At 36.0% G+C, this 25,826-nt stretch overlaps 1 protein-coding gene across 1 annotated transcript in view; it reads left to right on the forward strand.

The window, feature by feature from the left end:
- Window positions 1–662: 662 nt before the first annotated feature.
- Window positions 663–25,826, forward strand: part of LOC145674857 (uncharacterized) — a 210,995-nt gene continuing 185,831 nt past the window's right edge. Inside the window, exon 1 of the mRNA XM_081745092.1 lies at window positions 663–876. Within this exon, the coding sequence (XP_081601218.1) occupies window positions 844–876 (33 nt within the window). The 5' untranslated portion in view covers window positions 663–843. The remainder of the gene's footprint in view (window positions 877–25,826) is intronic.

Raw genomic sequence — 25,826 nt, forward strand, 5'->3', positions numbered from 1 at the left:
GAATTTATGTAGAGAGTCTGCTGCGGAAGAAAGTACTTAATTTCTTTTTCTTTCTTTCTTAAAGTATTTGAAAGTACCTAACGAAAGATTGACAAATGGGTACTTAATTAGAGGGTAACCAGATACCAAAACCAACAAAAGAAGCAGGAAAAGTGAGAAACATAATTGAACTCTTTCCATTTTTGACGTGGAAAGTGGATTAATTAAACAATGTTTTGGATGATGATTAGGGCCAACAGAACAGAAAGAGATATTTTATTTTTGTTTGGTTTACAGTGTGTTCGAATTTAAATGACATATCGTTTGGATGGATTGGTTAGTTGGTTGGTAGCATCTTGACTTTTGCCGAAATACTTGTCCTCATTAAAAAGAAAGAAAAATCTCTTCCTATTTGACGAAACTTGAGAGCAGATCATTCACACACAACATAAATGACAATGACAGAAGTTTGGAGAGAAAGTTTCCCGAACCAGAAAAGTATCATCTTCAGTATGAAGAAGAGAAGACAAGCGCGCCAAGAGGGGAGGTTGAAGGAGACATTGTTAGATGTTTAGGGAGGAAATGAGGCGATGGCAGACCAATGAGAGACAGAAACAGCGTCTTTGGCAGGAAATCGTCAAAGAAGAGAAGAAGAGCTTTTGCCACAGTTCGTCGCACTGGCGAGCACATGCCACACGCGTTTAAACGAGGCTCCGTCAGTTGAAAAAACATATACCCACGTGGTTTTAGTGCGGTTTTTTTGTTTCTTGTGAGTGTGAAGTCTTTTGACAAGCATCGTGTGCGTTCATAATTACTATATACAAAAACAATACATACATACAAATACACCGGAGAACAAGAACTATGAGGAATACTGGTGTACACTTAATACTCTTAGTAAGTACAAAAACACAAAGTTTTATTGCTTTGTTTAGATAAATTATCAGGTTGTAAATAAATTTAACACTGTAGCTCTGCATTGAATGGACACAATATGTTCTTTCTGTTCTTTAAAATAAAATTTTAGAAAAAAGACAGAAGCTAACTTCAAGACTTTGAAAGATGAGTGAAGTTCTTTCCGAACAGGATAGAAAAAAAAATCTTAGTTTCTTTCCCTGTGAAATTGTGTTTGATACTCGGAAAGGATATTCTCGCAACTTATCTACAGGCATGGACGGATGTAGGAATTGTCTCCTGGGGGGGAGGGCACGGTAAATACAAATGAAAATTGAAGGATCTTATAGGTAGCATTTTTATTTTTTGTCAAAAAGTTGGGGAGGCAATGCCCCCTATGCCCTCTCCGCTTATGTCTACGGGTTACACCTTTGCAGTGCTGTACTAAGAATGTTACCATATTTCAGTACGGTTTGAATCAATAACTATGACTATGATGTTGAATTCTTTTAAATTCTGGAGAAAATTTACTCCCTGAAAGCATAGACTATGTGCCCATAACTGGGGAATAGTAGGCTAGCCAACATTGGTCCTACGTTGTATAATCCATCGCTTTGCCGATCATTTACCAACGATCCCTATTGGCAACTTTTCATCTACGAAAGAAGTAGAATTCGGATTTGGACTGCAAGGTCGAAACTGTTGAATAAATTATGGCAAATTGTTCGTTCGCCAATGTATTTAAGCTATGTCGTTGGGCCAAGTATACTTTCAACTTTATTCTTGAAATTCCCAACCCCGACCATTTACCGATGCAGGGCCTACCAAGTGTGGTGTTAGAGCAAATTCTCAGTAGTAGGCTATACAACGATTTCCTGTTGTGTGACATAAAACCTACAGTTTATATAGTCTATATAGGACAAGACCTAGAGTTTAACGTGAAATCTGAGCCATAATAGTGGGGTTAGTACTCTTGCACCAGAAACCGAACGTGGGACTTTAACAGGCCCGCAACCAGCCTCAAAAGTTTGGGAGGGGACATGAATATGTTAGGGGGCCAAGTCATTAAAAATTCTCCTATAAATTGTTCTTGTATTAATAATAGCATTTTATATAGAGGTTTGGAGGGGCCACGAAAAGTTTAGGGGGTCAGGCCCCTCTAGTTCCCCTTTGGTTGCGGGCCTGAACTTAAAGCACCAAAGACAAATGCATTGACCACTATACCGGCGAGGACGACTCTGGTGCGAAGAGTTCATGGTTCGAAACTAGATTTTCTCAATGTTTATTGTAATCTCTTCATTCTAACGTCTTTTTCGTTAAATATTCCTCTATTTTAGTGTTCAGGTATCAATCGTGTGATGCTAAATTTAACTATTCCGTTTAATTTAATTTTCGACGACAATTTTAATCGGAACAGGAACTTGTGTGCGTATCCAGAGAAACAGGGAACATTTTTGGACTCAGCCAAAAATGTATCAACGCACATAAGCTAATTCATTTGCAGTGATTTTTTAAAAACTATTTAGAAGGGGCCCATTAATTCACTCGCTGTTAAGGGTGCGTACAAGGGTTGAGACTTTCACGACTCGAAAATGTGTCGTGAACATAACATCTCCTTTCGAAAAACAAAAATGTAACTGTTTCTATTGGAAGAAGTCTCATCTCGAATCTCGTCAAGAGCTCCTTCGTGGCTAAGCGGTTAGCGTACGCGCCTTTGGCTCGGAAGACCTGGGTTCGATTCCCGGCGGGAGCACATGTGGTTCGGACTCTACGTTAATCAGTAGATTCCGTCTCAAAGAGCCTCGCTGCTAAACAGGATGTTAAACTCAAAATCAACTCAACTCAACTCGAATTTCGTCAAAAGTTCTCTTATGGCTATATAGTTAGAGCAATCGTCTTGGGTGCGGGAAACCCGGGCTCGTTTTCCAGTTGGAGCCTATGTGGTTCGCATTCCACATTAAGCTATAGGTCCACATCTCATGACCTCGCTGCTGAAAGGGACGCAAAATTCTAATCAAAGTATCGAATCTCGTCAAGAAAATTCTGATTGATTTTTTTTTTTTGGTTTAACGTCCCTTTCAGCAGCGAAGCTATATGAGACAACCTACTGATTAACATGGAATCAGAACCACATGGGCTTCCGCCGGGAATCGAACCTGGGTCTCATACGCCAAAGTCAAGAGAGTTCTGTCTCACCTCGTACGCAACCTTATACTCTGGGTTGTGATGAGACAAAATGGTGCCCTGGTAACAAACAAATTTGGCGCCATACTATCTACTTGTCAAAACATACATAGTAGCCTCTTTGTGGCCGAATGGCTAACGTAGGTAGTAGTATCGGGTCAATTCCCAGTGCTAGACCACCTCCGTTGGATACAAGTACGAGAAAATGAAATGAAATATTTCAGTTTAATGCCCTACGTTATGCCCTTTTAAGGGGGACGATTACTAAAGCAAGTGTATGATGGTGGAAGAATTGGTGGAATGAGAAAGTGGGAGGAAACGTGAATACCCCGAGAAAACCCACGAACACGATCCATCACAAACTCACTTGGCCGGAGATCGAACCAAAGTCCTACACACCAGAGATAAGCGTTCAACTATTGAGCCACTATGATCCCTGGATGCAAATACGACTACTGCTTTGCATACAACATTCAACCGCAAAACCCCGTGTCGTATAATCTTGATGTTGAAAAGGAACGCTAAACTGCAATCGAAACCAAAACGCTAAACTAGAATTGTACCAACCAAAACGTTCCTCCATGACCATTCTCTGCCTTCTTTCCTCATTGGTTGTAAAATATGCACTTTTTTTTCTTGAATTATACATTTAACGGTCTATATGTATCCCATGAAATTATATTCTAATTGGAATTACCTGTTTCGCGTCCGTCATAACCCTTATGCCCCTGACTACCAGCCTCTCGTTCCGACCCTATTCATGACCAGTGTGTCTTTCAGAAATAATGTTCCGTGGATGGGGCACACTTAATATTTCGAGGGGGCACTGCTGATACTATTTTATTTATTATTATATTATAAACGTATAATTTTGGTCTACTCTGGGAAGACACTCTCAGCGCTCCCCCCAAAAACAGCTCTGGAAGAAACACTGTTCATGACATTTTTGCAACTCCTATCTCTATTCACCATTATTATTTATCAGTCATCAAATGTTTCTGTGTGTTGGAAACACTCTTTCGTTAACAAATATTCGGTTGTGCATTAAATGGTTTTATAGTACAGTGAAACCTCTGAATAACGGGCACGGACAGGACATGATTGTTTGTCCGTAAATGAGAGGTGTCTGTAAAAGGGAAGATTCTCTCGTGTAGTTTTTTGCCGGGGCTAAAAAGTTTGTTCTTATTGTGGAGACGTCCACTATTGAAAGTTATCAGTTAAGAGGTTTCATCCCGTCGAAATTAAAATGCCGCAAATTTTTACAGTAATTATGTGATATCTTCAAATAGATAAAATATAATCGAAATGTGGAACAAGAGCGCCCTAGACAATATTATTTTGCATGAGGTACCGTTATCACAAGTCACCTAGTGGCTTTCCGTTTTCAGCTGTTTAGAAACGCGAAAATAAATGCCGATTTTCAAAATGGCTCGAAATCGAAAGCAGATAAGTGAGTCGTGATAACGGTTTCTCGTGCAAAATAACATTGTCTAGGGCGCTCTTGTTCCACATTTCGATTATATTTTTATCTATTTGAAGATATCACATAATTACTGTAAAATTAGCGGTATTTTAATTTCGCCGGGATGAAGCCTCTTAAGAGAGGTTTCACTGTAATACTAAAAGGAAAAAACATGCATTTCATTGAATTATTGTATAGAACTATTATGATTTTATTTTTACTCAAACGACTAGTAAGTTTACGGAACAAGAAAATACTCTACTCTCTGTAACGCTTGATAACGTGTACCACACAAAAAAGATAATTTATACTTACGGGTAAATTTAACAAATATTTCTTAACAGGAACAACATCTGGTTACCCAGAGGCGGATCAAGGATATAATCAAGGGAGGGGCTAAACCATAATTTACCGTTTCATGCAGTGTAAAGCAGGATCGAAGCCCATTTTATCCAGTGTATAACTGAGCGTCAAGGGGGGCTATATTCCCTATAGCCTCCCCTTGGATCTGCCACTGTGTTTACCTGTTTAGAATATAAGCACTAGAAATCTGTGAGTTCGATTTCTTGTGGTTTGGATCTTACGTTAAATTGTAGGCAGGCCCCCGTGTCTCCATCAGCCTGATCCCTGAAAGGAACATTAAATCGCAACTAACATTTTTTTTTAAAGTTTACTTGTTGGGAGTACTGTGTTTTTAATTAAGTTCTGAAGTCATTCACTCTAAATATGTAGAATTGAATAATGTCTGATATCTGGAATTCACTGATCGTTATAATGAATAATATTTTGGAAGTATAACTGAGCAAAATTACGACATTTCTCTTAAAATTCTTTTTAACTGTTTCAATAATGTTTTTAAAAAATCGTGTGAACACAAGAAGAATTCTCATTCCATTGAGTGATAAGACAGTATTCGAACCAAGGAGCTGATACGTCTTATGCTTGATACATTACTCGGCTTTATCAGAAAGTTTCAAGTTGTATCAGAGTATGCATTATAATTCTGTAAATTTTTTATAAAATACTGTCCTTTTATCATCATCATCATCATCATCATCATCATCACAGGTTATTGATAGATCATTTGCCGCAACTGAGAGGCTTTCATGATTCACAGTATTCAGCTAACCACTTTGTCTTTACGTATGATACTCCTGTTTTGATACTGTCCATCAATTGTAGCCTTCTTCTTCTCCTCCCTCTTTTTCCTGCCACCATAGTATCTAGCACGTGTCTAATGATACAGTTCCTTTTCAGCCAATGTCTCAACCAATTTCTCTTCCTCGTTTGAAAATTACACCTAAAATTGTTATTTTCTCTCTCGCCATTTCTAGAACTCTCTTTAGAGCTCCTCCGTGGCTAAGCGGTTAGCGTACGCGCCTTTGGCGTGGGAGACCCGGGTTCGATTCCCGGTGGGAGCTCATGTCGTTCGGATTCCACATTAATCAGTAGGTCCACGTCTCATATAGCCTCGCTGCTGAACGGGGCGTAAAACTCAAAATCAATCAATCAATCAAGAACTCTCTCATTCGTTTTTCACTAAACCTAGCTAATTTTCTCTATTCTTCTCCACACCCGAGGGTCTGCGGTGGCTCAGTGGTAGAGCGTTCACCTCTGGTGCTTGGGGTCCCGGGTTCGATCCCAGCTCCCGCCAAGTGAACATTGTGGTAGACAAACACCATGTGCATGGGTTTTCCCTGGGTTCTCCCGTTTCCTCCCACTTTCTTCATTCCACCCTTTCATTCATCACTCATCATCACCGTCTCCTTTAGCCTAACCGGCATAACCGTGGGATGTAAAACTCAAAGATTTCATTTCATTTTTTTCTTCTCCACACCCACATTTCAAAAGTTTCTACTCTTCTCTATGATGTTTACGTAAGGTCCGTGTTTCTGCCTTACGTACAATATTCCACATGAAGAATTTTATAAGTATTTTCTGAATTATTTAATTAAAAATCCACAAAATATGCTTTTCTTTCCCCATTCTTTGGGTCACGGTAGCTCAGCGGTAGAGCGTTCATCTCTCGTGCATGGGGTCCTTACTTCTACCCCAGCTCGCGCCAGGTGAGCTTTGTGGTGGACAAGTACCGTGTGTGTGGGTTTTCTCGGGGTTGTTTCGTTTCCGCCCACTTTCTTCATTCCACCATTTCATTTACTTCTCATCATCACCGCCTCCTTTAACCTAGCTGAAATAATCGTGGGACGTAAAACTGAAAGATTTCTTTTCCCACTCCTATCCTTGCTTTCTCTCACGTTCGCACTCTGTATCATCACTAAAGACCGGATTTTAAGGTGCAAAAATGTGGTAGGAAAAAGGAAATAAAAGGGGCTGAAAAATCATTCAAAAAGATGCAAAAAAGGTGTTAATAGGATATATTTATTAAGTGCTATAGTATACAGTTACACGAACCGTCTTTTTTCATTACACTAACAAATATTGTTAAAGTCTTGGCTTTAAACATTGGACATACATTGCAAATTTGTTTTATTTAATCCCAAACTTGTACAACATTCAACATTCTTGTAATAAAATTATGGTTAAAACCAACTTGGTATTTAAAAAAAGAGAACTTTAATTTAGCAATATTGTGGCTTGAGAAACCGTCACATACGTTTGGGTCTTCAGAAATTGGTTATACTTAATTATACACAACATTTCTATATTTTCAAATTTTAGTTTCTGTCGCTTGGAGCTCAATTTCGCTCGACATCAACGGAAACGAGTGGTACATCTCTTGTAAGCGCATGGACAGGAAGTTCAGTTGATGTTGCAAAGGTTTTTATGTCCGGATTGTTTCGCAAATTCAGTGCAAATTTATCCCTAGAAAATCCGTCAAGATTGCGTCTAAATTTATGGAATGTTATTTGTAAACTAGATTGAAAATAAAACATACTGTTCTGTCCAAATTTTTCAAAAAAAGAGGGAAAAGGGAGAATAAAGGTGCTGAAGACTAAAAGAAGTAAGAAAAAGAGAAATTTTATGAATCTAGCAAAAAAGGTGCAACATTAACGAAAAAGGTGTAACAAAGTGCTTTCATTTCAGTTCGTTTTGTTCCCAGAAAATCATATTTTGAACTTTGGTTGTTATAACAACTACATTTTTAGAAAAGTTGATGCACCTTAAACTCCGCTCTGTAATCATCATCAATAACATTACATCATGATAATGACTAAAAACAGCCCATAAAAGTTTTTATTATTATTACTTTGTTTTATCTGTCTTTAATCGTAGAGTTGACTTCAAGATTAAAGTTCGCGTTGTATCGTCTCGCAAAAGTATCGGTGAAAGTAAGATCTCGTTTCAGAAAATGTAATAATCTTTTTCTATCGTAGAAGGTTCTGTCTCGTATAGTGTCTAGAGACGAAAATTCTGTCTCGTTTTGCCTTATGGATAACCTAGGGTGAAAGAATGCTTTAAATATGTTCTGTCGTGATACTGCATCAAAATCAAGTACTCTTGAGATACGTTAAGTACATTTTCTAGCACCTTTTTTTAGGAAATAGTTTTATTTTTTTGTCTCCAGAAATAACTGCCTTAAAAGTTATTTTGTTTATTTATTTACAGCGTAGAATACATCTCCATAAATTAGTGTTGCCAGCTTTTAGTAAACCTAAGGCGGGACACAGTTATCGAGCACGTACAAATCACCTATTCGTCATATCCAAATTTGTACAAGAAATAACCTATTAAAAATGAAATGAAATGAAAGCTTTCAGTTTTACGTCTCACGCTTATGCCGGCTACGCTAAAGGTGACGATGATGATGAGTAATGAAGGAAATGGTGGAATGAAGAAACGGAAGAAACCAGATAAAACCCAGGTAAATGGTGTTTGTCCACCACAAAGTTCATTTGGCGCGAGGCTCGGATCGAACCAAGGATTCCATGCACCAGAGGTGAATGCTCTACCACTGAGCCATCGCGGCCCCAGCAATCTATCAAGAATACTAGAAAGAAATAGTAGCAAGTCATGAGTAAAATTGGAATTAAAATTTAAACTAAAATATATGAAACAGAAAACTCATAGTGTAGGCATGTTAGCTGCTAATTGAAAAGAAGTTTCTAACTATTGAGAAGGTACAAACAAATATTAACTTCATTGACGATGATTGTACTGCTTCCAACTAGAGATGGCCAGAACCGGTTCCTGGTGAAACCGGTTTTCGGGTCTGAACGGATCCGGTTCTAGAAGATCCGGTTCCGGAACCGTTTTTTTCGGATCCAGGTCTAGAACCGGTTTTTCGGGCCCTGGTTTGGAACCGGTTCCTAAGATCCGGTTCTGGAACCGGGTTTTCGGATCCAGGTCCGGAACCGGTTTCAGAACCGGTTTCGCCGGAACCGGAACTTTGTGGTCATCCCTACTTCCAACACGAAATATTTTAGCGATAGTACCATTTTCATATCACGATAGAAATAAGTTCATATTGAGAGATATAGGGATCACTTTAGCACAGTGGTGGAGCGCTTAAGTACCTCTAGTGCGTGGATTTCCTTGTTCGATCCTGATTGGCCAAGTAAGTTTATGGTAGACAGCATCGTTTCCGTGAGTTTTCTCGAGATTTTCCCCTTTCCTCCCACACATTCTCTTTCCACCAACTCTTTAATCATCATTCACTTGTCTTAAGAGGCCTCATCACTGCGAAATTAAAATACCGCTAATTTTACAGTAATTATGTGATATCTTCAAATAGATAAAAGATAATCGAAAAGTGGAACAAGACCTCCCTAGACGATGTTATTTTGCGTGAGATACCGTTATCAAGACTCATTTATCTGCTTTCATTTTCCAGCCATTTAGAAAATCGGCATTTATTTTCGCGTTTCTAAATAACTGCATACGGAAAGCTACTAGGTGACTCGTGATAATGGTATCTCATGCATAATAACATCGTCTAGGGAGGTCTTGATCCACTTTTCGATTATCTTTTATCTATTTGAAGATATCACATAATTATTGTAAAATTAGCGGTATTTTAATTTCGCAGTGATAAGGACTCTTAATACATCCGTCTCCCTTAACCTAAAGGACATAATTGTGGGACGTTAAACTACAAGATTTCATTTCTCCTATAGATGAACGTGATAAAGACATATTTTTCTTCAAAAACCCTTCCACCAAAATATATGAAAATCTAGCATACAAAAATTTCTTATATTCAGCACAAAATAATCACCTGTATTATTATTATTATTATTATTATTATTATTATTATTATTATTATTATTATTATTATTATTATTATTATTATTATTATTATTATTATTATTAAATACTATTTCTTGTTTATGTATCTCTCCGTTATCGACATGTTAAAGTTTGAGTAATTAATTCTGAAAATAAACAGTAATGATGTAAATAGGAATATTCAATTATTTATAACGCATTTTATTTATATGTGAATTATGTAATTGAATATTAAAATGAAAAAACTTTCATTTCTTTTGCCATTAAACCGACGGTAAATATTATTAATAATAGATGAAAGATCAAGGAATAAATAAAGGATAAAATAATACTTACTTATACAACCCATTAAACGAGACATAATGTTTTCAAGCCTCTTCTCATAAATTATGTAAAAATCTCGACTGAAAAGAAACTCGTCTTCTTTTTTAAAATTTTCTTCAAAATTTGTACCCTAAGTTTTTTTCCTTTTTAGTTTAATCTAAAAGTGATCATAACCCTTCAGTGCTAGGAGAGGTCTATGAAGCAGGTAATATACAGGGCTAGCTCTATAATAGGCCCTATATGTGTAATACGTGCATTTGCACGGGGCGACAAATTTTGAGGGGCGGGAAAATCTGTCATAACTATATTATTTCTTGTTGAAAGCAAACTTCATGATGATGGTAGTTAAATTTACTAAGCTGACCCATTTGAATACTACATTCATAAATCACGTTTAAGTTTCATTAGTTTAAGATCATATGGACAATGCTAGAGCAAATGGTCAAACAAATCCCAGAATGAATTGCTTGATTGTTATCAAATACAAGAACTCAATTCTCGAACAGTAGCGAACACCTGTTCCATTTAGTTAGTTATCAGAGTTTTGATATGAAAACTAGTCTTGCCTTTGTCACAAACAAATTCCTTATCACTGAAGGTGGAAACAAGTTTATTTTTCTTTTAACAGATGTAGAAGGAAAAATCAAGAAATAAAGATAAAAGACCTAGTTGCACTGGGATTTAGGGATGCGCACGAGACGAGTCGAGACAGGATTTTCCTGACAAAATTCGAGTCGAGACATGGCTCTTCCAATAGAAAAATATATATTTTTCGAGTCGAGACATCACTTTTACAGCACATTTTCGAGTCGAGACAGCCATAAATCTTGTCTCGTGCGCATCCCTACTGGGATTGCAAACTGATATATTGAGATTGAAGCTCGATATTGAATTCTATAAAAAAGGATTACAGTCTTTCTTCTGCAGGTGTATTTGCTTAACTTAATAGATTATTATTTCAAGAAAAAAAAGACAGACACAATCAGATTACATTTGTGGTGTTTAGCCTTTCTGAGTGCAAGTGCACTTTCCCTCCCTTTCGTTGTTTATGATGGTTAAGCATACTTAAAATCGTGACTTTTAAGATTTGTTCTTTCTGGAAAAAGGGGGCGGCAAATGATGCATTACATGGGGAGGCAAATTGCCTAAGGCCGGCCCTGGTAATAGAACAACATTTAGACAATATTTATTATTATAGCATATTATGTAATGACTTGTTTATCTTTGAACCTTGACAAATGCTATTAAGAGTCTTCGTACAATCAGATATATTTTTTGTACTGTGAATCATTTAACACCAAAATAATGTTTGATATCCAAGATTGGATGAACTACCATTACCCATAAGACTTGTGAAATTTCTCGTTTCGTTTTGTCCCATCTCGTATTTGAAAATGTACTCTTGTCTCATGTTCGAAACTAGATATTTCAGTGTTTTGGGCAACACTACATTTGCTATTTCCTCCCACATCAGCATTACACCAATTAGTCATAATCATTCGTCTCTCTTAGCCTGAAGAGCTTAATCGTAAGACGCTAAACTAAAAAAAAAAAGGGCTGAAATAATGACAATAGGAACAGTGGCGGATTTAGAAGCTAAAACCTGAGGGGGCAGCCAGATCCCAGACTATGATAGGTATATCACCAGTTTACCACAAACTTTCAAAAATATATAGGGTGTTTCAAAACAACACCGACAACGTTTGGGAGGTGATTCCTGGCACCAAGATAAGACAAAAAAGTATAGACCAACCTGGGTGCACAAATGCTTCCTTTCGGAGTTATAGGCGGTTGAAAAACATGATTAAATCAACTTTAAAGGTCCATAGCTTCAATTCTATGGGACCTATCGTAGTCGGGTCTAGACTTCACTTAGGAACTAATAGACCCAATGCGCTATCGAAAAATACATGTTTCAGAATCCTAAGGTACTTACGCAACAATTTTTATAGAGGGAGTTTGGCTATGGGCATATAATTTGAAGTACTCACCAATTATCTCTATAAAAATTGTTGCGGAAGCACCGCAGGATTCTGTGTTCTTGGATATTTGGATAGGGCACATACTAGTTCCTAAGTGAAGTCTTGACCCGACTATGGTAGCTCCCATAGTTTTCGAGCTATGGACCTTTAAAGTTCATTTTTTTTTTTCATGTTTTCGGAAGCCTATAACTCCGAAAGGAAGCATTTGTGCACCCAGGTGGGTCTTATCTTGGTGTCAGGAATCACCTCCCAAACGTTCTCGGTGTTGTTTTGAAACTCCCTGTATAAATAATAGCTTCAATTGTTTTTGTCAATCAAAAGACTGGGGGGCCCAATCCCTCCGACCCAGGGTTAGATCCGCCACTGATGACGAACAGCTTATTTGACCACTGATTACACAATTAAAACCGTGTGATCATACATATTCCAATCTATGTGCTATAATGCCAGAAATAATAAAATCAGTACACGTGTACCGAAAAATACAGAGCACCCAATTTATTTGAACAATACTATCAATTGCACCCCACACATCATCACACAACCGTTAGTTATCATTCATAAATTCTATATTTATATTCATTTTAGACAGACAATATGTTATTATTATATATAAAGCATGTCAAAAATTTGAATAATTGAAGTGTGTGTTTTTATCCTTTAAAAGAATATAGTTATGTCACTATACATATATATGTATGCATCCTCTTGAAGATCCGGAACCATTACAAGAAGTACATGTCATATGTGACATGATTAATCATGTAGTTTTAAAGAACATTTTTTCCCACACTTTTTTCTTCCAAACATGTGCTGTGCCAGTTTTTTTTATTTTCTTTCTTTCTTGTGTGTTATATGCCACATATACCCAGAAATGACAACAAGCAATTTCAGTAAGAGTTTCGTTTCTTATATGGATCATGCAAATGATGTAAGCTTCAATTTGAAGTAGTGTCTTCTCTCTCTCTCTCTCTCTCTCTCTCTCTCTCTCTGTCTGTCTGTCTTTTTTTCCTCTAAAGAAAAAGCGTGTCTTAATTTCATTCACTAGTTTTTTGACATTATTAAAGAAAGATATATTTTGATTTCGTTCGTTATCTTTTGACGCTTTTCAGGGAAGAATTTCTTAACTTTGTTTACTAATTTTTTACATCTTTCGAGAATATATATCTATATCTATCTATCTATCTATAAGGTAACTCCACCGAGAAACTTTGGAAGATGTGTCCTTATATGAAATGAAAGAAAAAGTTCTAATAAACATTGGTCGAAACACGTCTCCTTTCAGAGTTCGCCCTCCTTTTCTATCCGCCGTTATTGGCTACACGAACTGTAAAAAGGTAGTTGAGGTAGAGGGATAGTCCTTTAAGTAGTAATGGTGCACTCGTTTCGCTGGTACCAGTGAATTCTGAAACATGGATATTTAGACAGAGGGCATACTAGTTTCTGTATAATTCCTTAAACTGCTTGAGATAGGCCCTATAGTTTCTAAGACAGGGCGTTTTGAAATGTGATATTTTGAATATTCGGCGGTTCATAACTCTGAAAGCAGACGTTTTTCGACACGTGTTTATTACAACTTTTTTCTTCCATTTCATATAAGGAGTCATCTCCGAAAGTTATTCGATGGAGTTACCTTCCATCCTATATATATAGGGTGTTTCAAAACAACACCGACGACGTTTCAGAAGTGATTCCTGACACCAAGATAAGACAAAAAGTATATACCAACCTGGTTGCACAAATGCTTCCTTTTTCGGAGTTATAGGCTGCCAGAAATATGAATAAATGAATATACTAAAATTACGTTCACTAACTTTTGAAAATTTTCAAGAAAGTAATTTTAAAATTTTGTTCAGTAGTTTCTAGTCAAGAAAAACATCGTAATTTTCTTCACTTTCTTTTGAAATTTCTCCAAAGAAATGCCTCAATTTTGTACGTTATCTTTTGAAATGTTTCATGAAGGAAAATGTTTTAATCTCCTTCAATATCTTACGACATTTATTTAAAAAACAAATAAATATTTGAAAATAAAAGAAAGTGAAATCTTTTAAGTTTTACGTCTCACGTTTATGCTGGCTACGGTAAAAGAGACGATGATGATGAGAAATTAAGAAAATGGTGGAATGAAGAAAAGTGAGAGGAAACGGAAGAACCCCGAGAAAACCTACGAACACGGTGTTTGCCCACCTACAAAGTTCACTTGGCGCGAGCTGGGATCGAACCAAGGATCCCCATGCAAAATAAATATTTGAATTGAGTTTATTATCTTTTCATGTTTTCCAAGGAAAAGAAGTTGAGTTTCGCTTAGTAATTCTATCAATTTTTCGAGAAAAACAGAAATTTGCATTCTTTTTTCCTAACCTTTGACTTTCTTTGAGAAAGAAATATTTGAATTTCTTACACTAGAATCAACAGTCTTCAAGGAACCAATGCTAAACTTCGTTCATTAGATTTTTTCCCCCCCATCTTTCCAAGAAAGAATTACATTGACTAGGTTAGAGTCATTCTCTTTGTTCACTGACATTTTATGTTGTTAGAGAAATAAATGTTTGAATTTTACCTGTTAGTTTTGACAGTAAGCCTATCTGTCAAGTTTACTTTTATTTTATTTTTTTCATGTATTTCCAATGAGTTCAAGAAAAACAAACCATACTTAAGGTTATAACCATTTCGTTTATTTGTATGGCTAAATGTCTCTCCAAATATGCTAGATTTAGCCAAAAATAGGCCAAATTGGCATCACTGCCATCTTGCAAACGATAACATCACTGCGACGAAACAAAAAATTCGTTGCGGAATAGCCGTGATCAGCCGATTGTCAAATGCGATTCATTTTAGAATCCAGACTCAACTAAACGGCGTGACAAACATCTTGGCATTTGAAGGCGGCGCTAGAAGTTCTCTTTAAATGCTGCTAGCAAATGAGAGGCCAGCGGTATTGCCACGTTTATTTTGTATACATTCACGTCTATTCCCTGTCACCTGATCGCGCTGTAGTTTGTCTGCTTAGCCATAGCCACACCGCTTTACCATTTGGCAACGTCGCGCCAAAGCTTGAGTTTTATTCGTTTAGCTGAAATGCCAAGATGTTTGTCACAGACTTTAAATGTAATTTCCACAGGATTTTAAAAAGTAATCTGAATAGAACAGAGAATATGAGTGGTAAGAGGAAAAATTACCGGACATTTAACGTCCGGTTTTGAAGTCGTACCGGACACCGGACAAGAAGGCCAAAAACCGAACTGTCCGGTATAATACTGTACAGAACAGTCCCCGGTTGGCAACCCTACCAGGGACTAATTTGGCAAGCTGAAACTTTAGGCTTCCATACTTTTACTTCACCAAGAAAATGCCGTTATATCTTTAAAGCCGACTGTAGATGGAGCCAATGAATAAACCATGTCGTTCATAATAACAGAGTTGTCCCAAGAGCTCTTCAAAAACAATTTCACTTCTTTTATTCTCATTAACACGTATGTTCTTCATTACTTTCTGCTCACGTACCGTTCTTGTGTGTTCACGAGAACGTCTCTAAAAGTATAACAGACCATCCTTTTTAAGTTTCATTTCGCTCTGGAAAAGGACTTCGTTAAACCACTAAGTTTGTGTGAATATACGAGCCTAATGTACGTTATGTGTGTGTATGTGTGCAGTGCGAAACTTTTTTTTTTTTTTTCATTGAAGTAATTCTATTCAGAGGTCTTCCTTTCTTCCCTTTCCGCGTCTTAAAAGGAGCATATGACTTTAATATTTGCTATACACACATTTTGAAACCATAAGAACCTTTATAGTATTAGCACACAGATTCAACGAATGTACGATGTGTAACAATCACGATTTAACTTCTCCACGGGAGTTTGAACATAAGATTATAGAGAAAGGAGTCAGGTACCGTTCGTTCACAGGAGGACATTACCGTATTAAAAGTTCCTGATATTATTATCTTTTTTTTTTCTTAACTAATTTACGGTTCTCAGGTACTATCCGTTTTGAACTAAATGCTAACAAAGTAATTTAATCATTATCATTAGGAAATGGATGTTAAGCACATTGGCGTTAGCAGCATACAAACTTTAGCGGGGACAGAGTACTGGGTGGACAGGAGTATGGAATACTCCCAGGAAAGCGAAAATGAAATGAAATGAAATCTTTGAGGTTTACGTCCCACGGGTATGCCAGCTAGGCTAAAAGAAACAGTGATGATGAGAAATGAATGGAATGGTGGAATGAAGAAAGTGGGAGGAAGCGTACGCGCCCTTGGCATGTGAGACCCGGGTTCAATTCACGGCGGGAGCTCATGTGGTTTGGATTCCACATTAATCAGTAGGTCTTGTCTTCATACAGCCTCGCTGCTGAAAAGGACGTTAAACTCAAAATTAACTCAACTCAAGAAATACCTCATGTCGGTGTATCAAACTCGTTTGGTGCACTTTGTGTTTTGTAAGTGTCAGAAATCATGAACACAAGTGACTTACTTTGCTCTCCAAGATTATCTTACAATTGTTCTACCTACAAATCACAACTGTATTATTAGAGTTATTATTTTTTGTGTGCTAAACGAAAAAATAATAATATTGAAAGGTGTTCACATTCTTTCCATGTTTAGAATAAGTTGTTTTGTTTCCCCTTGATCTACGAAACATGACAAATAACGGAAAGCAAATAATGTGTTTAACACGAAATATGAAGAATGAAGGACAACACAATGTGTAAGGTATTTGTAAACAACTTAATACTGTAACTGAAGAAAGCTTAATACTTTAATTCTAATGTAAAATTTGGGTCATTTAATGTATTTTGTTGAACTATTATTTAATCTCGTATTCAGCACGTATGTTGAACTATATATGATAGTTGCCTACAATCCGTATGATGTATGAAGCGTATATGCTGCAAGTCGAGATCTGGATCATAACCCCAGCAGGATAACTAATATTAGACCCTTAAGAGCCTGCCTTACTGAAAATAATACAAAATTTACCATTTTTCTTTTGCTTGTTTACTCATAAATGAAAGAAGATAATGAAACGCAACTTACCACAATCATAGATTATGTTATTCGACAACAGAAAATATGAACCTGAAGAATTTTCAGTGTTACCATCCATAGGAAATTACAGTGTTGCCAGAATAACAAGAGTCTTCATCCCGGCGAAATTAAAATACCGCTAATTTTGCAGTAATTATGTGATATCTTCAAATAGATAAAAGATAATCGAAATGTGGAACAAGAGCGCCCTAGACAATATTATTTTACATGAAAAACCGTTATCACGATTCACTTATCTGCTTTCGATTTCGAGCCATTTTGAAAATCGGCATTTATTTTCGCGTTTCTAAACAGCTGAAAACGGAAAGCCGCTAGGTGACTCGTGATAACGGTACCTCACACAAAATAATATTGTCCAGGGCGGTCTTGTTCCATATTTCCATTATCTTTTATCTATTTGAAGATATCACAAAATTACTGTAAAATTAGCGGTATTTTAATTTCGCCGAGATGAAGACTCTTAAGGCAGCGACTAGAGGAACGAACTCAACTGCGTTTGATTAGGTATCATGTTGTTTCGGTATTTTGTGAACTACTTTTTTAATAATAGTTGTATTTAGTTTGTAATAAACAAAATAGTTTTAACATACAGTTATTAAAATTAAATAATATTATTTAAAAAGTAGTTCACAGGAGGACCAAAACAACATAATATGTAATCAAATGCAGTTGAGTTCGTTATTCTAGTCGCTGCCTTTACTTAGATTTTGGGAGAATTGTTATTCTGGCAACACTGTAATTTTTATGAATGGCAACACAGAAAATTCCTCACGTTCATATTTTCTGTTGTAGAATAACATTATCTATGATTGTGGTAAGTTGCGTTTCATTATCTTCTTTCACTTATGAATAAACAAGCAAAAGAAAAATGGTAAAAGGCAGCCTCTTACTGGAATATGTCAGAATGATACTTCTAAAAATAAGTATCGGAAGGCTTGAGAAAAATAACCTCAAAGAAATACAAATGGTATGTTTGAGGATGAGAACTCAAAGTAACATACGAAGTTTGGAGATGAGGTACTCAAAGAACCATACTGGGATGTTTGAGGGCGAGAGTTCAAGAAAGCATGGTGAAACTCTTGAGAGAAAGAAACATAATGGTACATTTAAACATGTCAACTTAAGGAAATATAGGGAATATTTAAATATGGAATGTATGAGGAAAATATACTCACAAAATCATAATAGAATGTGTGAAGGGGAGAACTCAACGAAGCATGGTGAAACTGTTGAGAAAAGGAATCGTTCGTTTGAGTATGAGAACTCAGGGAACGTACTTGAAAAGTCACTCAAACAACCATAATGGAACCTTTGAATGTGAGAACTCGAAGAAACATCGTGAAACGCTTGAGGAAAAGAAAAGCAAAGAAACAGAATGGAACGTTTGAGGGTGATAACTGAAGGGAACATGGTACAACACTTAAGGAAAAGAAATTCGAAGAAACATAATGGAACGTTTGCGGATGGTAATTTAAAGGAACATGGTGGAACACTTGGGGAAAGGAACTTCAAAGAAACATAATTGAACGTTTGAGAGTGATAGCTCAAGGAAACATGGTAGAACACTTGAGGAAAAGAACTTCAAAGAAACATAATGGAACGTTTGAGGGTAATAATCAAGGGAACATGTTAAAACACTTGAGGAAAACAACTTTAAAGAAACATAATGGAACGTTTGAGAGTGATAGCTCAAGGAAACATGGTAGAGCATTTGAGGAAAAGAACTTCAAAGAAACATAATGGGATGTTAGAGAGTGATAGCTCAAGGAAACATGGTAGAGCATTTGAGGAAAAGAACTTCAAAGAAACATAATGGGATGTTAGAGAGTGATAGCTGAAGGAAACATGGTAGAACACTTGAGGAAAAGAACTTCAAAGAAACATAATGGAACGTTTGAGGGTAATAATCAAGGGAACATGTTAAAACACTTGAGGAAAACAACTTTAAAGAAACATAATGGAACGTTTGAGAGTGATAGCTCAAGGAAACATGGTAGAGCATTTGAGGAAAAGAACTTCAAAGAAACATAATGGGATGCTAGAGAGTGATAGCTCAAGGAAACATGGTAGAACACTGGAGGAAAACAACTTCAAAGAAACATAATGGAACGTTTGAGAGTGATAGCTCAAGGAAACATGGTAGAGCATTTGAGGAAAAGAACTTCAAAGAAACATAATGGAATGTTTGAGAGTGATAGCTCAAGATAATATGTTAGAACAGTTGAGGAAAAAAAACTTCAAAGAAACAATGGAAAGTTTGAAGATGACAATTTAAGATAAAATGATAGAACGCTTGATGAAAATTACTTCAAGAAAGCATGATTTAAAAAAAAACTAACTAAGCTGTTCATTTTATATTGTTTATCAAACACCGCATATACATAAATCGCTGTTTGAAATTTATTAGGATACAATATTTATCTTGTTAATTATTCGTTTATTTGAATAAACAAAATAACCGAATATATACTGAAGTTTATAACCACTATGAATACTTAGGGTATAATTCTAGATTCAGGATTTTTTAAAATAATTTAATGTTGTAATTATTATTTCACTCTTGTCACTGTAAAAAATGAAATATTGTCAAACTATTTTCTTTGTGAGATAATACTCAAGTGTTTAATATTTTAAGATATTCAAACATTATGTATGCTATCATGCGCACTTTAATAGGTAAATGACACGCGAAGCAAACTCTCTCCGCTTCCCTCCCCCCTTCCACCATACAAGTGCCTACGTATACAATATGTGTGTGTGTGTACAAATATTATACATGTGTGATGTTGAATATAAGAATACAATTATTAGTATTAAAATCAGAGAAATGTGCTTGGTCAATGCACTATGCAAATGACCTTGATTTTAGTAAAGTATCAGCTGTTGTACTGCATATGTGGTTTACATGTATGTAGCTATTGCGTTTGGTGCATTCATTTCCGTCTCTGCATGATGACACAAACTAATAATTCTACAGTATAGCGGACATAAGTGACATTGTTTTCATTGTGGCATTCATATGTGTTTTTTTCTTGGGTGACAAACACTTTTTTTTTAAATAACCCATTATATGCAACTTCATACTATTGAATTCTGCAATATTATTGATGTTTAAGGAGGGGGGACCCAAGATGACACTTATGCCAATCGATACATCTAATTAGCTGAAGAAAATCATATGTTGAGTGTAAATACCCATGCTAGTTTTCGAGACAATAGAAAAAGATTATTTTTAAAATTATGCAACATGATAACCACGTATACAAGCAAGATTATATTTATTTAGCCGTATAGCCGTTATGGTCACTTACTCTAAGGGAAGAACATAGACTGAAAGTATTTGAGAACAAGATCCTGAGACGAATATTTGGACCCAAGAGGAACGGGAATGGGGAATGGCGGAAACTTCATAACGAGGAACTACATAATTTATATGGTCTACCCAACATTGTTAGGGTCATCAAGTCTAGGAGGCTTAGGTGGGCGGGTCATGTAGCTAGAATGGAAGAAAGTAGAAACGCTTTCAAAGTCTTGACTGGTAGACCCATAGGAAAACGACCATTAGGAAGACCTTGGCGCAGATGGGAGGACAATATTAAGATGGATCTCGCAGAGATTGGAATACAAAATAGAAACTGGATGCAGTTAGCTAAGGATAGAAGTCAGTGGAGACCTTTTGTGAACGCGGCATTGAACCTCCGGGTTCCATAGGCCATAGAGTTAGTTAGTTAGTTAGTTAGCATTGCTATGAATATAATGTTGTCTGTTGTTGTTGATGATGATGATGATGATGATGATTATTATTATTATTATTATTATTATTATTATTATTATTATTATTAGGTATTCTGGCTCTCGGCAGATTCTGGGACTAATGAGCTTTTTTTTTTTTTAATTTTTAGATTTGGACCTGGAAATGTTTCTTCCATGTTTCTCAATCTTCAGCTTCCTCTTTTATCTCCAATATTTTCTTCTATTTTTCAAGTCATCGATCAGTTGTTTTCTTCTTCCTATTCCTCGCTTTCCTTCCATCTTCCCTTCTATGGCGGTATGAAGAAGACAATTCCTTCCCAGGATGTGTCCAATCCAATTGGCCTTCCTACGAAGGATCGTGGCTATAAGTGTCCTCTTCTCTCCTATCCGTTTTAAAACACCTTCGTTTGTTGCCTCTCTGTCCATTTTATCTTCTCCATCTTTCTCCAACACCACATTTCGAAGCTCCCCAAATATTTCTTCTCTAACTTCCGTAATGTCCAAGTCTCTGAACCACACAGTCAAATACTTCATATATAGCACTTCCTAAGTAAAATATTGAGCCTGCTAGTTAAGAGTGATCTTTTCTTGTTGAATGCTTCTTTGATTATGGCAATTCTTGACCTGATCTCTTTGATGCACTAAGCGTCACTCGTCTAAAATACTTCTCAGATACTTGAAATTATCGACTTCTTCAAGTTCTCTTTGTTCTACTCTGACCCATAAGGGCGGGGTTTCCACGGGATATTCTCATGACTTTCGATTTTTCAATGTTCATTACCATTCCATATAGTTTCTCAGTGTCAACTATTTTGCCAATCATCTCCTGTAATCCTATATGGCCTATATTTTCTTCTTTGCTTAACAACTTGGGAATTTTCCCTTCATTAGGATAAACTGTAGGGGAAATAAAATAAAATTAAATTTAGAAAAATAAATGAGAGAATATGCTTTCCTTGAAAAAAAAACTAACAAAATAAAGCAAATACTACAAAAGTAAAAATTTGCAAGCAAGTACTAAAAAGCGAAAATTTAACAAAATAAAAAAATAAAAAAAAATTAAAAAAATGTTTTCAAGGAAATTTGTTCAAACATCTTTTTTTACTTATACACAGGGGCGGATCCAGGACGGACTTCTGGAGGGGCGGTGGGTTGTAATATTCCTACTTAGAGCTACTTTCAAGAGCTCTAAACTCTGGGATGGGTTTTACTTATATATATAAAATAAAAAATTTCCTCTTCTGGGGGGGGGGACGATCGTCCCCCTGGATCCGCCACTGCTTATACATGACTAAAAAGCATGGAGAGCGCTCTCATATGCAATAAATTTATAATATACTTACAATATATATGTGAGAGCGCTTCCCAAGGTTTTTGTTTTTAGTCATGCATAAATAGAAATATTATTAGAAGTAATTTTCTTGCATACATAATTAAAATATTTTTTTATTTTTAGTACGATTTTTTAAAATTTCATTTATTAATCTTTTAAAGGAAAGCATATATTTAAAAAAATATATTTTTTTCTTCGTTTTAGCCATAACTTGTGTCAATTATTTGTTTCATAAGATTAAAATAAGAAAAAATAGTAATATGTTTCGTTAGTTAGTCACTTTTTACTATAATTGAAGCGCTCTCTGGTATCGATCATTTTCAAATATCACCCCGTTCCTCTTCTCCAAGCTGCGGGGCAGAATTTGGATTTAAAAGGGCATCGGAAGTGTCACTGTTCATTTCAGCGACCCCGAAAAGTATGGATTCGATATTAACACCAGTCATTCTTGATCATTTTAAATATCTACCCCCTCCCTTTCCCCCAAGTGGCGGGGTTAAATTTGTATTTAAACGGCATCGGAAGTGTCACTGTTCATCTCAGTGACTCCGAAAAATGTGGATTCGACACTAATATCGATCATTTTCGATAATTTATATATATTGATCCCCTAAATTGTACCGCCAAAATGAAATGATAAAAACCATTCCATGCCGGAGTCTCATCTATGTTGAAAATTTGATCGAGATCGGTTGGGTGGTTCAAGAGTTAAGTCACAAACGTAGTCACTTTCACTTTTATTTATATAGATAAATAGATACGAAAACTAGGCAATTTTTTATTTATAAATAGATACGATAGATAGAGGTCCCAATAATAGATTAAATACGTTTCTATCGTTGTAGAATTTCGTTTACTCTGTTTCCTACATGGTTACCGAGATTCAGCGTTTTTCAACAATATGGTCTTCCTAAGGAAAGATTTAAAAATTATACCAAAAAGGAGTTTTATTTTTCGGTGGGGTGAAATCAGGAAATAGAACTAAGATTAAAAAGCATTAGCGCTTTAAGTAGTTTGCTATACTCCATTATAATTAGTTACATCCATTTCTTTCATGGTTATCCTTCTTTTGTTTTATCTCCTTTTTTGTGCTATAAGCATTAATTATGTTATTTTTATACGCTTATTATTTTCCATATTTTACTATGTTTTAACAATGATTCTATCTTGAAAGTGGGGGGCGCGGTGGCTTAGTGGTAGAGCGTTCACCTCTGGTGCTTGGGGTCCCGGGTTCGATCCCAGCCTCCGCCAAGTGAACTTTGTGGTGGACAAACACTGTGCTCGTGGGTTTTCTCGGGGTTCTCCCGTTTCCTCCCACTTTTTTCATTCCACCATTTCACTCATCTCTCATAATCACCGTCTTCTTTAGCCTAGCCGGCATAACCGTGGGACGTAAAACTTAAAGATTTCATTTCATTTTTTCTATCTTGAAAGTCTGTCATACTTCCAGAATCTGAAACATAATTTAAAATATCCCCTGGATGTTATATTGTACATGCCATCTCCAATGCATTTTTGGTTGCATAACGAAACAGGATATTTAATTATTTCAAGTAAACATCACGCCTGCAAGGAGTGTGGAAGATGCATCGCTCATAAATCATATTCAAGCGTTCACTTGCTAACCCATACTTTAGAGAAGCCTCATAGGTGCCAAGAGTATGGCTAGGTTTTCTGTTTCAAATCAAATTTGAATGCACAGAAACACACTCACTCTTCAGAAAAACTTCATAAGTGCCAGGAGAGTGGTAAAATTTTCCGACAAATCAAACTTGAGCAAGGAGAGACCAATATTAATATAACTCAAATAATTAAGTAATTATTTAGAACTACAGGGTTGGCACAAACTCGCTTGCCGCAATATATGTTACCTTCCTTTTAAGGGAGTGGCTTATACCCTGTATAAACGAGTATATAAGTAACAATAGAAAATTGTATTGCCACCTGTCTTAAGTCGCTGTATAAGATTTTATGATTCTATGACGTCTAGACATGAGTAAAATTAAGGCTGAAAGATTTGAGAACACAGTTCAACCATAACTATTATGAGTTAAAGTAGAGACAAAAAATCTCTGTCGTTAAAGATTTGAGAACAGAGTTCAACCATAACTATTGTGAGTTAAAGTAGAGACAAAAAATCTCTGTCGTTAAAGATTTGAGAACAGAGTTCAACCATAACTATTGTGAGTTAAAGTAGAGACAAAAAATCTCTGTCGTTAAAGATTTGAGAACAGAGTTCAACCATAACTATTGTGAGTTAAAGTACAAACAAAAAATCTCTGTCGTTCAAGAGTTGAGAACAGAGTTCAACCATGAGTTAAAGTAGAGACAAAAAATCTCTGTCGTTAAATAGTGAATCTCTATTTATTTCTTCCAAAATTAAGAAGTGAATATATTTTCCAGTTCAACTTCTGAAAAACAAGTTCAAAAGTTCAAGTGGAACTTCTGAAAAATTCTCTCAAAGTATTCGCAGTACAGGAGTTGTTGTTTAGTAACTATTAGGTTAAGTTATGTAGTAATCACCAAACAACGTTACGATATCGTGACGAAAAGCTGGTGCTAAACACAACTAAAATCTTCAAGGAACTTTCAATTATATCCACGTTACATTTACGTCACATTCTATTTTTCAACATATTGCTGCTTCTTGGTGTTTCTTTGTCTTTCGTACGAAAATAAACATGATAAGTAAACAAAAAATGATAAGTTTGAGTGTTTGTTTTCTTCGGTTTTGTGTGTTTTCCGTCCTTTGCAAATGGGCTCTACTATTTACGTCGGGTCTGAACAACGGTCGGGACTCGAATTTGACATAGTTGGTCGGTTCACAGATCGTCACGTAAGATCAATCCTCAGAGTACAAGTTGTTCCCCACCTCACTATGTCACTTTCAAGAGAGTTAGGTTAGAGGACTATGAAACCGGGCTCAACTTAAAAAAAAAAAAAAAAAAAAACAGTGAAACAATGAAAGACAAGCTCACAAACAAAGACTTACACGTGAATAACTCTCAAACCAAAGAAAGATGGAAAGACCAATTGAATCTTTCAGTTTTACGTCTCATAATAATGCCCTATCGTCTAACGGATGGTGGAATGAGAGTGGGGTAGGAAACTGAAAAACCCCGAGATAAGCCGTGGACACGATGTTGTCTACCAAAAGCTCACATAATATGTGATCGAACTACAAACTCTTCACACAAGAGGCCAGAGCTCCACCACTTTTCTCTTAAGAGCCTAACTTACTAAAAATAATACAAAATTTACTATTTTTTTTTTTTGCTTGTTTATTCATAAGTGAAAGAAGATAATGAAATGTATCTTACCACAATCATAGATAATGTTATTCTACAACAGAAAATATGAACCTGAAAGATTTTCAGTGTTGTCATCCACAGAAATTACAGTGTTGCCAGAATAACATTCCCCCCTAAATCTAAGTTAACGCAACAACTAGAGGAACGAACTCAACTGCGTTTGATTATGTATCATGTTGTTTTGGTTTCCTATGAACTACTTTTTAAATAACATTATTATTTAATTTTAATAACTGTATATTAAAACTATTTTGTTTATTACAAAACTAAATACAACTATTATTTAAAAAGTAGTTCACAGGAAACTAAAATAACATGATACGTAACCAAATGGAGTTGAGTTCGTTTCTCTACTCGCTGCCTTAAT

This window comes from Thermobia domestica, chromosome 18, assembly GCF_964235325.1.
Source record: "Thermobia domestica chromosome 18, izTheDome1.hap1.1, whole genome shotgun sequence".
Lineage (NCBI taxonomy): Eukaryota > Metazoa > Arthropoda > Insecta > Zygentoma > Lepismatidae > Thermobia > Thermobia domestica.